Below are 14,125 nucleotides of genomic sequence, written 5' to 3' on the forward strand. Positions count from 1 at the left end.
CTAAACGTGCTGAATTCAGCCTCTAGAATGTGCATGATTTCGTCATCTTTCACAATTTTCTGACCATTTAAAAAAAAGGAAGAAAAAAACCAAGAATGTATTAATCAAAAAGGGTATTCTGCAGATTCATCTTTAAGAAATGAATACTAAATCGGAGCTCTAAAAAAACCCTACGTCCATATCTCTGCAGATAAACTGGACTTAGATCTCTCAGTATGCCGACTCGACTCTCCCCATCCGACTTCCACATCAACACGCATCCCGCTGCTCTGACCCTCATGTCGGTGCGGGAGATGGAGCCTTTGCCCTCTACATCGCAGGTCTGGAAGAACTCCTTGGTCTTGTCCAGCAGAGCGATCCGCCCCCAGTCGGAGGGCCTCCTCCCTGGGGTCGGTCCGAGGCCGTTCACCCTGCTCTCCTCCTCCATGTCGGGGACTCTTTCTTCGGGGGCAGCACGCCGTGCAAGTGGCATGAACTTCAGTTCATTCGAGAGCGGAATCAGACATGAGGCCTCCTCATTGGCCCTGTATCCAGAGCTCTGGGGCTCTTGCGGTCCCCATGGCGACAAAGACAGGAAGTTGCATCAGGTGGCGAGATCGCTGATAACTTTGTGGCTTATGAATATACCTCAAATATATGCAGGCCCCTGTGAGACAGAGAGAAATAGTATAAAACAGCAGTCAAACTTAATGCTTCTTACTAAAAGGTGACATTTAGAGTAAACTGGGGGTCAAATACAGTGACACACTTGATCAGAACATTAATGCAACAGCACCACTAACGATGCAGTACTTCCCTTTCCTAATAAGCCAGGAACAAGCAACTCACAAAAGGCATGTAAACACAGTGTAAAGGATTAGCTCAATACCCCGCCGTGCAGAACACATGACGGCGTAATGCCTGCAAGACTGCAGGAGCCGTTTCCAGGAGGCAGAGTTCAGAGCCCACAACAGTGGGTCCTTGTTTCGTTTTACGACTTGACCTCAAGCAGGTTCGAATTGTCGTGTTGCTTGTATTTCTTTAAAGAGTTGGACTGAAGTTTGTTGAAAACGTACGATGCAGAAATGTCATTTTCAAGTCAAGATATGTGTCGACTTACTTGTGGTGGGAAAGTGTGTTTTATTCGTGGATGATTAACAACTGTAAATTAGACATGAAACACATTACACTCCTTTTTATTAGTATATAGTATTACTTGAACACAAATAAATTCCCTTCATCAAGAGGACTCAAATATGTATAACATTGCTGTGAAAAACAGTGATACTCTTTCAAATATAAAGTATTAAGTACACAAAAAGCTTTGGGCCCTTTTTTATACAATCACAAAACATGTGGCAAATGCTTTCTGCTCCTAATCTTCGGTCTTTAACCAAATCCACAGCGTAAACATACGATGTAGTCACAAATGGCATCTTTAAACAAACCAGAAACAGAAGGAAACATCTTACCTTTTTCAAATGATCAGCACAAGAAACAAGTGTTTTTCCCTTGGCATCAACAGAGCAGTGAGCGCGCTCTGTGTGTCGGAAGTCTTGCCTCACAGATGAATGTTAGAGAAGTCATTCTGCAGCCATGTGATGTCATGAGGAAGCGGCTGGAGACTTTCAGCCCCACACGGAGGGAGAAGGTGGAGTGGGAGCGGCCTTTCAGCGGGACAACGTCTTCATGACAGAAGACTTAAGAACAGACCGGCATCTTAAAAGTTATTGTGATATTTACAGCAGTTAAATTCATTAAAAGTGGATATTCCCAAAGTTAAATCAGAATAGTACAGGTTATAACGTTTGTATTAAGTATCTTCAAATAGGTATGGTTGAATAAAATCAAAATGTATTATTTTGTGTCATGGTAATAAGCTACAACTGGGATGTGTTGACCATTTCAAATGAACAGCGCTTTTCAGGAAGCTAGAACTTTTATTAATAAAAGTCTAACAAGAACATGTTTTCACAACTCTTTGTGTCGTGTACTGCCATCTTGTGGACGGAGTTTAAAATGAGCAGTTGTCCTTGTTTTTCAGGGGTCAAATACTGAAAATAACAGCATTTAATTTGTATGAAAAGGCCCAACCCTGATTGTCCTCAAGCTCTCATTCACAAAAGAGTGATTAAGTATGAGTCAAATAAAAGTAAAATGTCCAATGATTCTCCAGCATCAGCTTTGACTTGGGTCATTTTCCAGTTCCCTGGATCTTCTGAAGTAAATACTCCATTTGGAGGTTCAGATTGGGCTGTCCTTTCTTGGTCTTTCTGCTCAGTATCTGAAACATCTCCATCTTTTTATCTTTGTACTTCTTAATGGCTTCTTCTTTCTGCTTGCTGTTTTTCAGATAGTCCTGAAATTACACAGAGCAGACATGCATAAGAACAAGAAACGTGTCAGACTGCAATTTATTTGGAGCCACACAAAAAACCAAAAACATTCGCCGACGTATTTTGTGCATTTGTTTAATCGGTAAAAGTAAAAAAATAAACTATAAAGATGAATATTTCACCTCTTTCTTCTTTCTCCGTTGTTCTGTGATTGCCTCAAAATCCTCTTTTGTCTTCTGGTAGGACGTCTTCTTCTGCTTTCTTTTCTTCATGCGGTTGCTTATTGGAAGACTGGAAGAGAATATAATAGGCAGTATTACCCTGCGTTTCCCTATAATATAGGGAAACGCAGGGTAATACTGCCTATAGGGCCTATATGCTTGACATTTATAACAATTATATTTGAGAAATTAGAGTCCAAAAATGTTCTCACTCGTCTTTCTCTGCGTCTGCTCTGGTTTCAGGATTCCCGGTTCCAGAATCTGTCTGCTCAGGTCCACCAGTAACTTCTGGATCTGGCTCAGCAGCAGCAGGGGCGGCCGCGGCATCTTCACTCACCTCTTCTTCTTTCTCCTGGCTTTTCACTCTCAGTTTACTCCTGTTCAATCTATGAGTCCAGGCTTCGTTCTTTAGTTTCTGGGCCTCGGCCACGTATAGATGCCGGAGGTGTTCGGGGTACTCGTCCTTGTACAGAGCTGGGGATTCTGGGAGTTTCCTCCTCTCCCTCCGCAGCAGCTTGTTGTACTCATGTCTGACCTTTTCCTTCCTCTTTAAAGCAAACCCCTGACCTGAGCACAGAAGACAAAAGGATATTAAGTTGACAATACATTTATTGAAAGAAAGACATATTTGGCAAAATAAGATTTGAGCTATGATCAAAGTGTGTCACGTGGCAATGCCAGCTTAAATCCAGTGATTTCGCAGTTGAGTTTGGCATTATGATTATTATTAAACACATTTTTAAGTATAGAACTTTAGAACTTTTCGCATCGTTGACTGTTGTGATCTGTAAATGCAGCTGGAGGACTCATCTACTGAATCCCATCATGTATCAATCTGCTGTTCCTCACTTCTCACGTTGGTAATGTTGAGCATCCACTTACCTTCCTGCACGCTGCCTTCGTATACTTTTTGCTCGGGGACCCATTTCCGCTTCAGCTTGGCACCATGGGCGTTATTTGTTGACTTCTTCCAGTCGCCGCCTTTCGGGGTAAACTTCCTATTGTTCATTTGTGGACCTGTCGGTGCCATTTCAGCTTAATCTTTCAAGGAAAAGCCAAATGTTTACAACGGTCATGCGGGGTTGCGTAGCCTACCATTCCCTTACAGACGCGGAGTGATGACGTGGTCATTGGTCAAGCCAGGCATGAGGAATCAAGAACAGAGCATCCAAATTGGATACAATATAATAACATTTCTGAAGGAAATCAGTAAACACGAGGACATTTATAAAACCATGCGGCATGCCATGGGCAACACCTGTACATGCCAACAGTCACCCTGATAAGTGTACGGTTTAATCATCACATACTTTTTTTAATGTCATCAATGGTGTCAATAACGTACCAGAATACATATTCGTTATATTCGTCATTATGAAAAGCCGCTCAGCTGGTCTTGAAATGCAGTATTTCTGCTCACATCACATTCCTACCCTTGTGTGTATGCTTCCGTATATGTTCTCTTTAACAATACATAATATATTGTGAAATCATCGAACAGGGTTTTCGACTGCTCATGTCTAGACGTACATCAGCAGTGGCCGACTTCTCCCATGCTTCACTCGGGCCTCCTTTAGAGAGCTTTTTAACATGTTCCCCTCTTCATACAGCCTCGCAGAAATTCAACGCCGGATCGATGAAGTTCAGCGGTTCCTGTCTGTCACCCTGAGCATCGCTAATGCGCACACCGTGGAGTTTTACACTCACGACGCGTGGAACCGCTTCGTGGCAGTGCCGCCTCAGGAGGTCCTGTCAAACGTCGGCCCACGTGGTGACCAGCGGAGGGAGCCAGAGCACAGCGCACACGGTGAATACGATATAGAAATACATATTTACCAAAAACATTTCATTTATATGGTAAACATGAATGCAAGTTTGTAGAATTGCACCCTGCAACAATTTAAATGTATCAACACATTATTAATGTATTCCCAACATGTATTACTGTATTATTAACCTAATGGAAAGTATAAACACAACAAATAAACGTATTAATTCTCCTTTTTTTAAATAGTCTTTCTGTTTTTATTGCTCAAAAGGTGTCTGATTTAAAGTGTTAATGGTTCATACTGGCCATGCAGATAAGTATTTCAGCTGCCGTGTTTTTAAGGAATTGAAGCAAACAGACTTACCAGGAACTATTTCCTCAATAAAAAGTAGCGGACATTTTTTGTACAATGCTTAAAGAGTTACCAACAATTGCATTCCCCTCTTTGTTACTGGGGTGGCAGCGTAAAACCTTTAATCTGAATGGCTGCATACTACATTTTTGTTGGGTGAACTCACCCTTTAAGTTATTTTGTTTTTAGCATTTAAATCTGCTACATTTGATTAATTCTGTATAGTTTAAATATCTATTATACTCGCAGAGCTAAATTCACCAAGTTCCATAAAAAACTAAAAAACATGAAAATCCAAAGACGGCTTTATGAAACTTTATTGTTTTTTCTGTGTCTGTTTCCAGATTCAGAGCAATCCAGAACTACATTTGGGTTTTGCAGTGATACAAACCGTCTGGTCGATACCCGTGAACTGTTGCAGGCGGCCAAGGCCCACGCTCTCCCTGGCCTTGGAGTCTGCATGAGCAGGGATGAGCTCCTGCAGGCCCTCAGAGGGAACAGCTCAGAGGCTGGTGCTCCAGGAGCAGATATAGGTAGGAAGGAGTGGACAGTCTGAGGGTCAAGGGATGTCCACTTGTCCACATTTGTTTATTTTTTTTGGACATTGCTTGCATATGTGACTTTTGTTCCGTTTAACCCAGATGCTGAGCTGGTGACAGACGAGTTTATGAACTCTAAGAAATCTCACGAGGTCAAGTCCATGTCTGAGGTTGTGGCTTGTCTGGCCCAGCGCTGTGAGGTCAAACAGGTTGAGTGACATTTTAAAACTTCAGTGAAAACCTTAAGATTCTCTGTTTCGGAGGGATTTGACGTTTTATCATAGCAACCTGATTTGGTTACTTTCGCTCCCCGTCCAGGTGGTAGATCTCGGCTCGGGGAAGGGCTACCTGAGCTCCTTTCTGTCCCTGCAATACGGCCTGCGGGTCTACGGCATCGACTCCTCCAGCACCAACACCCACGGAGCCCAGGAGAGGAACCGGAAGCTGAAGAAGTTCTCCAGGGCGTATCAGAAGCACAACAAGGACGAGAGGGCACAGGGAGAGGCCGCACTCTCGCCTCGGGTGGAGTCGGTCGACGTAAAGCCTGGACGAGATGAAGACGATGATGTTGTGTATGTCGACGGGGTAGGAATGGAGTCGCAGGAGGAGGTGTTAGTCGCCTTATCAGAGGTCAACCCTGCAGCGGAAATGCATTCGGAGTCAAACCCGGAAACAGAGGAGCTCTTCCTCAGCGCGCTGTCAGTGGATGCGTTACAGCCGACGCCCACCAGAGTTCCCCCCAGCCAACTGAGTGCCGAGGAGAGGGAGAGGAGGAAGAGGGAGAACCTGGAGAGGAAAGCTCAGGGTAGAACCGGCGGCGGCAGCGGCGTCATGTTTTCACCCCTCACTTCGTACGTCACTGCCGAAACGGAGCTCCGAGAGCTCATCGACGAACTGGAGGTGAGAAAATCCACGGTAAAAAAATCCAATAAAAAAAAAAAAGAGTAGACATTGGAAATAGATCTACTGAGTTTGTTTGGGCAGCAGAGGAGGGGCAGAGCAGAGGCCGACCGCACAGCAGGGTAGCGAAGTTCCGAGTCTGCCACAGCAGCTGGAGTTCACATTCCCGGCAAATGGGAGCTGTGTGTTATTCGCCGTGCCAAATCTGCACACCGTCAATATATTTGACCATCGATCTCCCCTCCCCTCCCTTCCCTCTCCTCCTCCTCCTCTTCTGGTCTCTCCTCTCTCTGCGTGCTTTCTCCCGGGGGGGGGAACAATTCCAGGAAGCGGTCATGGTCGGCCTGCACACGTGTGGCGACTTGGCTCCCAGCACCCTGAGGATGTTTGTGGCGAAACCAGAGCTGACCGCAGTCTGCAGCGTGGGCTGCTGCTATCACCTGCTGTCTGAGGAGTTTGACCCTGCCGGACAGGGTAACCAAACACACACACACACACACACACTGGAAGTTATACACAGATACCGATCACAGTCGGGGACAGATAAGTGTGTTTGTGTCTGACTGTGTGTGTGTGTGAGGAAGCGGTGGCAGTCACACTCCCACCCGGTTTGAAGGAACATATGGTTTCCGCTGCATACTGACAGTCTTTCTCTCCTTTCTCTACCTCCCTGTCTCTCTTTCTTCTCCACTCATGCCGACTCCCCGCTTCACAGCAATCACTTCATCAGTCGGATCCAATCTGGAATGAAACATTAGCGTCACACACAAATCCACATGAACACTTAAGACTCATATTTGACAGTAAACTCGTCCAATGTTCCACTCAGAGCTATGTCGCCCTTCTGGAGATGGAGTTGAGCTCAGAGACTCTCGGTTTGAGCCATCAGTGGATTTACGGATTCAGGGGAGCTGTTTAAGGCTCCTGGAAATTGGATTTCTCTTTTTCTTTTTGTGATTGATTCCACATCTAGCGTGTTGTATGCTCTTGGTTTAGGAGGACTTTGCTGTTGTTTAGTTAGCCTGGACTTCAACACGGAGGCTCACACAAGTGCAAGAATGCAGGATAATAATAGACTCCACCATCGTCTATTCACTCTCCTTCACCGCTCGGTTTACGAGGTATGAAATCGTCGACGCGTGACCTCATGCTGTGACTGCGGCCTCTCTGTCAGAAATAGCCCTCGCTACAGTATCGCGTCACCTCTTGTTAACAGCGTGACCTCTGACCCTCTCGTCATCGGGGGGGGGGGGGGGGGGGCGTCGTAGCCAAGAGCAAGTGGAAAATGATATCACGGCGGCTCGTTGGAAACACTTCTTTCCGTGATTTGTTTCTCAAACTCTTGATCTTTTAAAGAAGTGAACAAAGGCACACACACACACACACACACACACACAGACACTTTCTCTCCCACAGTGCAGTCTGGGATGCAGGCCAGCCCCCCCCCCCCCCCATGTGTTGCCTTGCCCTAAGAAAGAGCGAAAGAGTTGAAAAGCTTTATTTTGAAGGGCCTCATTTATGTGATCGTGCTCATGTGGGAATGAAGCGATCCCCTCATCACATCGTCCACGTTTAGAGGCTCACGTGTGTCGTCCGTCACGCTGTTTACTCACAGCGGGATAAGTACATGCTGGCGTCTCCGCTCCGGAGCCGGCGCGTCTCCTCACAACATATTGTAAGATGAACACGACGGCGGGACGAGGACATGGGAGGTATTCGTCCTGCTGAGCGTCCGTGGCCACTTCACATGCAGCATGAGGCTGGCTGCTATAAACAGGTCTCTGTGTGAACTGTAATCTACCCGCCGGGCGGAGGAAAGGCTCGTCCACTTCAATTGCCTCTGAGGGCCCGACCCCCCGACCCCGTGTCGGCGAGCCATGTGTCGCGACCGCGTCGGCGTGTCCAGAGCGGTGGGCGAGAGCCCGGCCGGCCGTGTTGTTCCAGCTTCCTGTTGACCCTCGTGTCCCTCTGGAGGCCTCCGTCACTGACCTCTGGAGAGAAGACGTGAACAGGGATGGCGGCCTGTCACACGCAGTACCCTCCTGCTGGGAGTGTGTGTGTGTGTGTGTCTGTATGTCTGTCTGTGTGTGTGTCTGTGTGTCTGTGTTTATATATGTGTGTATGTGTGTTTGTGTTTATAAGTGTGTGTGTCTGTGTGTTTGTGTTTATATGTGTGTGTGTCTGTGTGTGTATGTGTGTGTCTGCGTCTGTGTGTCTGCGTTTGCATCTGTGTCTGTGTGTATGTGTGTGTGTGTCTGTGTGTGTGTGTGTGTCTTTGTGTGTCTGTGTATGTCTATGTGTGTGTGTGTGTCTGTATGTGTGTGTGTGTGTGTGTCTATGTGTCTGTGTGTGTGTGTCTGTATGTGTGTGTCTATGTGTGTGTCTATGTGTCTGTCTGTGTATGTGTCTGTGTGTCTGTATGTGTCTGTGTGTGTGTGTGTGTATGTGTGTGTGTCTGTGTATGTGTGTGTCTGTGTGTCTGTGTATGTGTCTGTGTGTCTGTGTGTCTATGTGTCTGTGTGTGTGTGTGTGTATGTGTCTGTGTGTCTGTGTCTGTATGTGTCTGTGTGTCTGTGTCTGTGTGTGTCTATGTGTCTGTGTCTGCATTTGCGTCTGTGTGTGTGTGTGTCTGCATCTGTGTATGTGTCTATGTGTGTATGTGTGTGTCTGTGTCTGTGTGTGTCTGTGTGTCTATGTGTCTGTGTGTCTATGTGTCTGTGTCTGCATTTGCGTCTGTGTGTATGTATGTGTGTGTGTGTGTCTGTGTCTGTGTGTGTGTGTGTGTGTCTGCATCTGTGTATGTGTGTCTGTATGTGTCTATGTGTCTGTGTGTGTCTGTGTGTGTGTGTGTCTATGTGTCTGTGTCTGTGTGTGTCTATGTGTCTGTGTGTGTCTGTGTGTGTGTGTCTATGTGTGTGTGTGTGTATGTGTCTATGTGTCCGCGTCTGTGTTTGTGTGTCTGTGTGTAGGTGTGTGTCTGTGTGTTTGTGTGTGTCTATGTGTCTGTGTGTCTATGTATGTGTGTCTCTGTTTATATATGTGTGTGTGTGTGTGTGTGTGTGTCTGCGTCTGCGTCTGTGTGTATGTGTGTCTGTGTGTGTGTGTCTGTGTGCAAAAATGGTGAATGTAAGAAGAGGGGATTATCTTGTCTTTATGAATGAAAAGTGTTTCCTGCTCTCTTGACGTTTCCCTGGCAAATAATTCAAATTCATACCCACTGATTTGCAGTCGTGGATCCGTGAGTTCTCCCCGTGTGTTCCCTCGCAGAGTGTTCCCTCGCCGCCTGTGGTTTCCCTCTGAGTCGGTACCTCCGCGACCGGTCCTGGTTCTGTGGCCGAAACGCCCGGATGTCGGCGTGTTTGGTGAGTTTATTCATCTGCCGCAGGATGTTGATGAAGCAGTTTTTTTAAGCTTAAGCTTTACCAAAGAATTGTCTTAACGCTCTTCCATTTACTTTTTCAAACAGGCACTGGAGAGAGTGTCACACGGCCAAGGGGTGAGTCCAACCGCTCCTCGCCGTAATCAATACGTCAATTCATCGTCTCCACCGCACAACGACGGGACTTTCTCCAAACAGTCATTACTTCAAACCCGTCAAAACAAATCGATGAAATAATGTCACACGATCACTCCGGGCTTCGCTATCGTCATCGAAGATCGTCAAATAATCACGCCGTTAATTTGTGGTATTGTTTTAACTCTGTGATTGACTACGGCGTATTTATTTGGGCTCTCGGGGCCAAAGCCTGAGCGAAACACGATAGCACCGTTAATGTGGACTGTTTATGAATATTAATGCAATCACGGTGACATTGATTGCTTGTTGGAACCCGGGTCTGAAGACAAGAGCCGGCTGATTGTTTGTAAAGTGTCAGAAATATTCATCGAACTGTGAGTTCACATGCTGAGAGAACCGCAAGGGGAACACGTTCTCCTGCAGGAGAACGTACACAACGCTGCATCCAGTTGAATCCGGTTCTCCTCCCTGCAGATCCAGATGGAGTCTCTGTTCTACCGAGCCGTCCTCCACGTCATTCTGAGGGATCACTACGGCAGCTTTAAAAGGTACCATCCAGCAGTTTGTCACACCCGAGCTCTTTGGTTCTTTTCCGTGGCAGTCGAAAGTCTCAAAAAAACATCTCGCAACTATTTACTTTCAGCAATTGATTAATAAATGGATTTTTGTTGGTATCATAGAGTTCCCAGAGGAACACGAACAGGAGGCAGTTTGCTTCCGTTTGTTGCGCTTTACTTTCCGAACACGAGTAAGCGCAGCGCTCACCAGTCCCCAACCCGCCGGTTGGACGGGAAGTCGAAGCTCCCCGGTCGTCTGTCACGTTGCATTTCTGCTGACGCAGCGTTTTCAGGCATTCGGCTCCAGATCGCCACGTAGACTCCGACCATCGCTCTCCTCTCATCGAGTAAACTGAGCCATAGAAGTCAATTCTGCACATTTCCATTCACGCTGAACACACGCCCTTTTAAAGACACCCAGCATTGACCTGCCCCCCCCCCCCCCCCCCACACACACACACTCCAAGACCTTCTGTTTAATGACTGACATCAGCTTAGGATCCAATAACCCTTACGTCTCACCCATCCATCACAGTGCCGTCCTTTTTAGAAGTGGCCACCGGTTTTGATTACGGTGTGATTTTTAGACGTCGGAGTAAAGGAGTGCACGTCGCTTGTTTCACTGAGACGTCGGGCCCTGTGTTTGTGTTGGCTCTGCAGCGAGAAGCGCGTCGGGAACGTCTACTCCAAGGCCTCTTCCTTCGTGGACTACGTCCGGCGAGCTCTACGCAGACTGGAACTGGAGGAGTTAAAGGTCAGGACCAGAATATATATATAAAAAAGGCCTTCTTGAAACGAACCGTGGAAAGCGGTCGTCGTTTTGGCAGAATGAGAGGGGAAATAGTTCCTCGTTGGGTTTTTTATTTTGCAAACATTTCATGGCTGCCCTGAGGACCCACGGGAACAGACATGATGGATTTATGTCAATTCTTGACTTGCAACTTCAAATTCTCTTTCCGTCTTTCCCTCGTGTGTGTGTGTGTGTGTGTCAGAGGTCTCTTTCAGGCCAAAAACATTCAGCTGCAATGAGTTTTGTCATTAAATTCTTCTCTTTATAGAATCAAAGACAAACACGAAGAGGATGGGATTATCTCGTCTTTATTAATTAAAACCTGCTTCCTGCCCTCTTGAAGTTTCCCTGGCAAATAATTCACGTGCAGTCTCACGTCCATTTCGTAAAGTTCGGACTCTCCTTCTCATCAGCTGTCTGACGGTGACATCCAGGATTACCACGACGCATACAGACCCCGAATGGGCGAAATGCACGCCTTCAATCTGGTAGGTCCTCCATGATGAAGGGAACCGGTGAGCACGAGAGAAAACATTCTCTTTCCTGTCAAATGAGATGTACGATGCCAATGAATTGCAGACCACTAAGTGAGATCACCGTCGTCTGCTGGGAATGAGAACTAAAGCCCGACCACTAATTGAAGCGTCAACCAACATACCATTTTAGTTTCATGACACAAAGCAGTAAAATGTCTTCCAAGTCGCACACCAGCTACCGGGAAGACAATCGTCATCGTGGGTTTTATGTCGAGTCATATGAACATGGATAACTCCCTGTGGAAACCAGTGATATGGTCTTAAATAAATACACATCTAACATCATGTCATGTCGTCCCCGGTGTGCAGCTGAAGGTGACCCTGGCTCCCTGCATCGAAGGTCTGATTCTCCTCGACCGCCTCTGCTACCTGAAGGAACAGGTGAAGTCTCGTCAGTCACGATTGCAAAAATAATCTGAATTCAGTTTGTGGGCGTGGCTCTGCTCCCTTCTGAAAGAATAGGCATGAACTAGAGTTGGGCTTATTATTCAGAAGCGTACTGTATTTCCGCGTTGCATATTTCCATAGAGTCCTTGCTCTCTCGTCGGTAGTCCAACAATGAGGCACTTACGAAGCGTCTGCTGAAAGGTCAAAGGACCAACAAGTAGCGGATGGAATATGCACCGGTGATCGTGTGTGTTGGCAACAAATTCAAAGACTTTGATTCCTCAAACAATTATGGTAAATAGTGTCACGCATAACTTGGTGGACCCCAGAGGAGGACTCTCCCTGACTCTCCCTGACTCCCCCTGACTCCCTCTGGCACCCCCAGGAAGCTGACATGTGTGCTTTAGAGCAGGGGTCCCCAACCCCCGGGCCGCGGACCGGTACCTGGTTGGAACCGGGCCGCGGAAAAAAAGTGAATAAATAAAGTTGTAATTTTTTTTTTTTAATCAGTCGGAAAAATATCTTATTTTGAAAAAGGACCGGATCCACCCGTGTGTACGTCTGAGCCGCGTTCAGGAGTCTTAAAGTTCGGGTTTATCGCTGCAGGCGAGTCTCACGCGCCGAACCCTCTGCTGGCGGCACATTTCAGTGACAAAGAATCTTAAAACATATTCAACCTGCTCAATGAATTCTGTCACTTCAGGGAAATGACAACTGTTTTCAAGTTGGCCGATAAAGTCGCTGCTGTGTGGGCGAGTGAACAGCGGAATATTCTACATGTTTCAGACGTTGACCGGGTGGAAGAGGCTTTTAAAAGAGTTTGAGCGGTACTCCAACCACAAAAGACCCGACTGCAAAAGAATAGACCTGCAACCCATTTGTAAACAAACCCACCCGGTGAATCGAGCCCGTCCGAGCGAGAAGAACATGTGTTGGAGATGCAAATGACGGTGGCCTTAAGGGACATTTCACACAACAACAAGGAGCAGCGTACCAAACACACGTCTGTGTCGCCGTCTCCATTAGCGGCTCGTTGCAGGTAAACAAGCGCACGGCTCACACTCATTCGGCGTAATGATGAGTTGTAGTTTTGGCACTTTATGACCTTCGTATAATTGTTTGACGTCATATTTATTACGTCATTTATATTGCCGGTCCGTGAAAATAATTTCTGACACGGAACTGGTCCGTGGCTCAAAAAAGGTTGGGGACCGCTGCTTTAGAGTGAAACGTCTCTACAGCTCTTGGATAGGTGTGCCGATGCCCAGAGGATGATCCGTAACCACGTTGGGGATCCCTTCTTTCCATAAAGCGGCATCCTCAGATGTTAGCACTCGGGAGGTTTTCCCATTCGCCCGCCGTTGTACGGATGAAGCAGAGAGCGTGATGAGTCGATCTGGTTTCTTTTCCATAAATGCCGATGACTAACTAAAGATCGCCACCAAGGAAGACAAAACCTGTTTTGCACATGAACCGGGGTCCACCTGACACAATATTTGTACAGATGCTTCTTCTCTGGGGAACATCACAGAGGATACCAGGGGGTCACAAAGCCAAACTGGGAGGAGAATTTTCTCTCTTTTTTTGATTTTTTATTCCCATGTGGGGTTTTTTTTCCCATTCCTTTTGTGTCTCATGGTTTGCTCTGGGTGTGTTTGCTCGTGTCTGACAGGAGGATTTATCGTTCTCTGCACTGGTGCAGCTCTTTGATCCGCTGCTGTCTCCGAGATGCTACGCTGTCGTCGGACTGAAGAGTCGGGAGGAAAGAAATTCACGTTGATTAATATCCACATGATTGCAACACACGGCTTGAGAGGCCGTGATTATACATGATTGTATCAGCAATCATACTCGAGTGATTGTGTTCTGGATGTTTTCTCTCCTGATTGGTTCGATTGTATGTATGATTTCATCTAAATGTTGTAATTTGTGTATCCCTGTAATACTTGTTTTTTTAGCAAACATGTTGTTTTGTTTTATATATTTCACTGTTTTTGATGAAACAAATAAACCTCCATCATTTTGAGCTGTTAGTCCTTGACTGTGTGCGTGCTCGTGAAAACACCTGGAAAAGCTGTCGGTCCCGGTTGATTGTATTCATTGCAGCCTTTTGTCTTTTACGATTCGCGAGTCTTGAGAAAACACTTGTTTTTAAGGGCCGTTCAGGGAGTCGGGGGCATTGTGGGATTTAGGGAGGCTTGGATCCCCTCGGTCGACGGGTCTGGAAAGCCCATTTCTAGGCT

At 46.5% G+C, this 14,125-nt stretch overlaps 2 protein-coding genes and 1 pseudogene across 7 annotated transcripts; 1 reads left to right on the top strand and 2 right to left on the bottom strand.

The window, feature by feature from the left end:
* The window catches only part of LOC130200256 (EF-hand calcium-binding domain-containing protein 4B-like), a 17,015-nt pseudogene extending 15,476 nt beyond the window's left edge, over positions 1–1,539 (bottom strand).
* Positions 1,160–4,136, bottom strand: ccdc59 (coiled-coil domain containing 59). Of its 3 annotated transcripts, none has more exons than XM_056424332.1 (5): positions 4,067–4,136; positions 3,419–3,577; positions 2,749–3,103; positions 2,498–2,606; positions 1,160–2,338 (listed from the first exon to the last, which is right to left on the bottom strand). In XM_056424332.1, the coding sequence occupies exons 2-5, from the start codon at positions 3,564–3,566 to the stop codon at positions 2,174–2,176; spliced, it is 777 nt and encodes a 258-aa protein (XP_056280307.1). In that variant the 5' UTR covers positions 3,567–3,577; positions 4,067–4,136; the 3' UTR covers positions 1,160–2,173. The 3 variants fall into 3 exon arrangements, with proteins under 3 accessions (XP_056280307.1, XP_056280308.1, XP_056280306.1); XM_056424333.1 differs by lacking the exon at positions 4,067–4,136 and adding an exon at positions 3,882–3,899; XM_056424331.1 differs by lacking the exon at positions 4,067–4,136 and having other exon boundaries at positions 3,419–3,678.
* On the top strand, positions 4,073–13,908 carry mettl25 (methyltransferase like 25). 4 transcript variants are annotated; one of them, XM_056424326.1, is made up of 12 exons: positions 4,073–4,343; positions 5,001–5,189; positions 5,298–5,404; positions 5,514–6,095; positions 6,422–6,569; positions 9,363–9,457; positions 9,562–9,591; positions 10,087–10,160; positions 10,830–10,923; positions 11,373–11,447; positions 11,805–11,876; positions 13,555–13,908. In XM_056424326.1, exons 1-12 carry the CDS (start codon positions 4,127–4,129, stop codon positions 13,660–13,662), a joined length of 1,791 nt encoding a protein of 596 aa, XP_056280301.1. In that variant the 5' UTR covers positions 4,073–4,126; the 3' UTR covers positions 13,663–13,908. The 4 variants fall into 4 exon arrangements, 3 of the variants coding, with proteins under 3 accessions (XP_056280301.1, XP_056280302.1, XP_056280303.1); XR_008832967.1 differs by lacking the exon at positions 13,555–13,908 and having other exon boundaries at positions 11,228–11,447; positions 11,805–11,828; XM_056424327.1 differs by lacking the exon at positions 13,555–13,908 and having other exon boundaries at positions 11,373–11,474.
* Positions 13,909–14,125: the final 217 nt, after the last annotated feature.

The sequence above is a fragment of the Pseudoliparis swirei genome, chromosome 10 (genome assembly GCF_029220125.1).
Source record: "Pseudoliparis swirei isolate HS2019 ecotype Mariana Trench chromosome 10, NWPU_hadal_v1, whole genome shotgun sequence".
Classification (NCBI taxonomy): domain Eukaryota; kingdom Metazoa; phylum Chordata; class Actinopteri; order Perciformes; family Liparidae; genus Pseudoliparis; species Pseudoliparis swirei.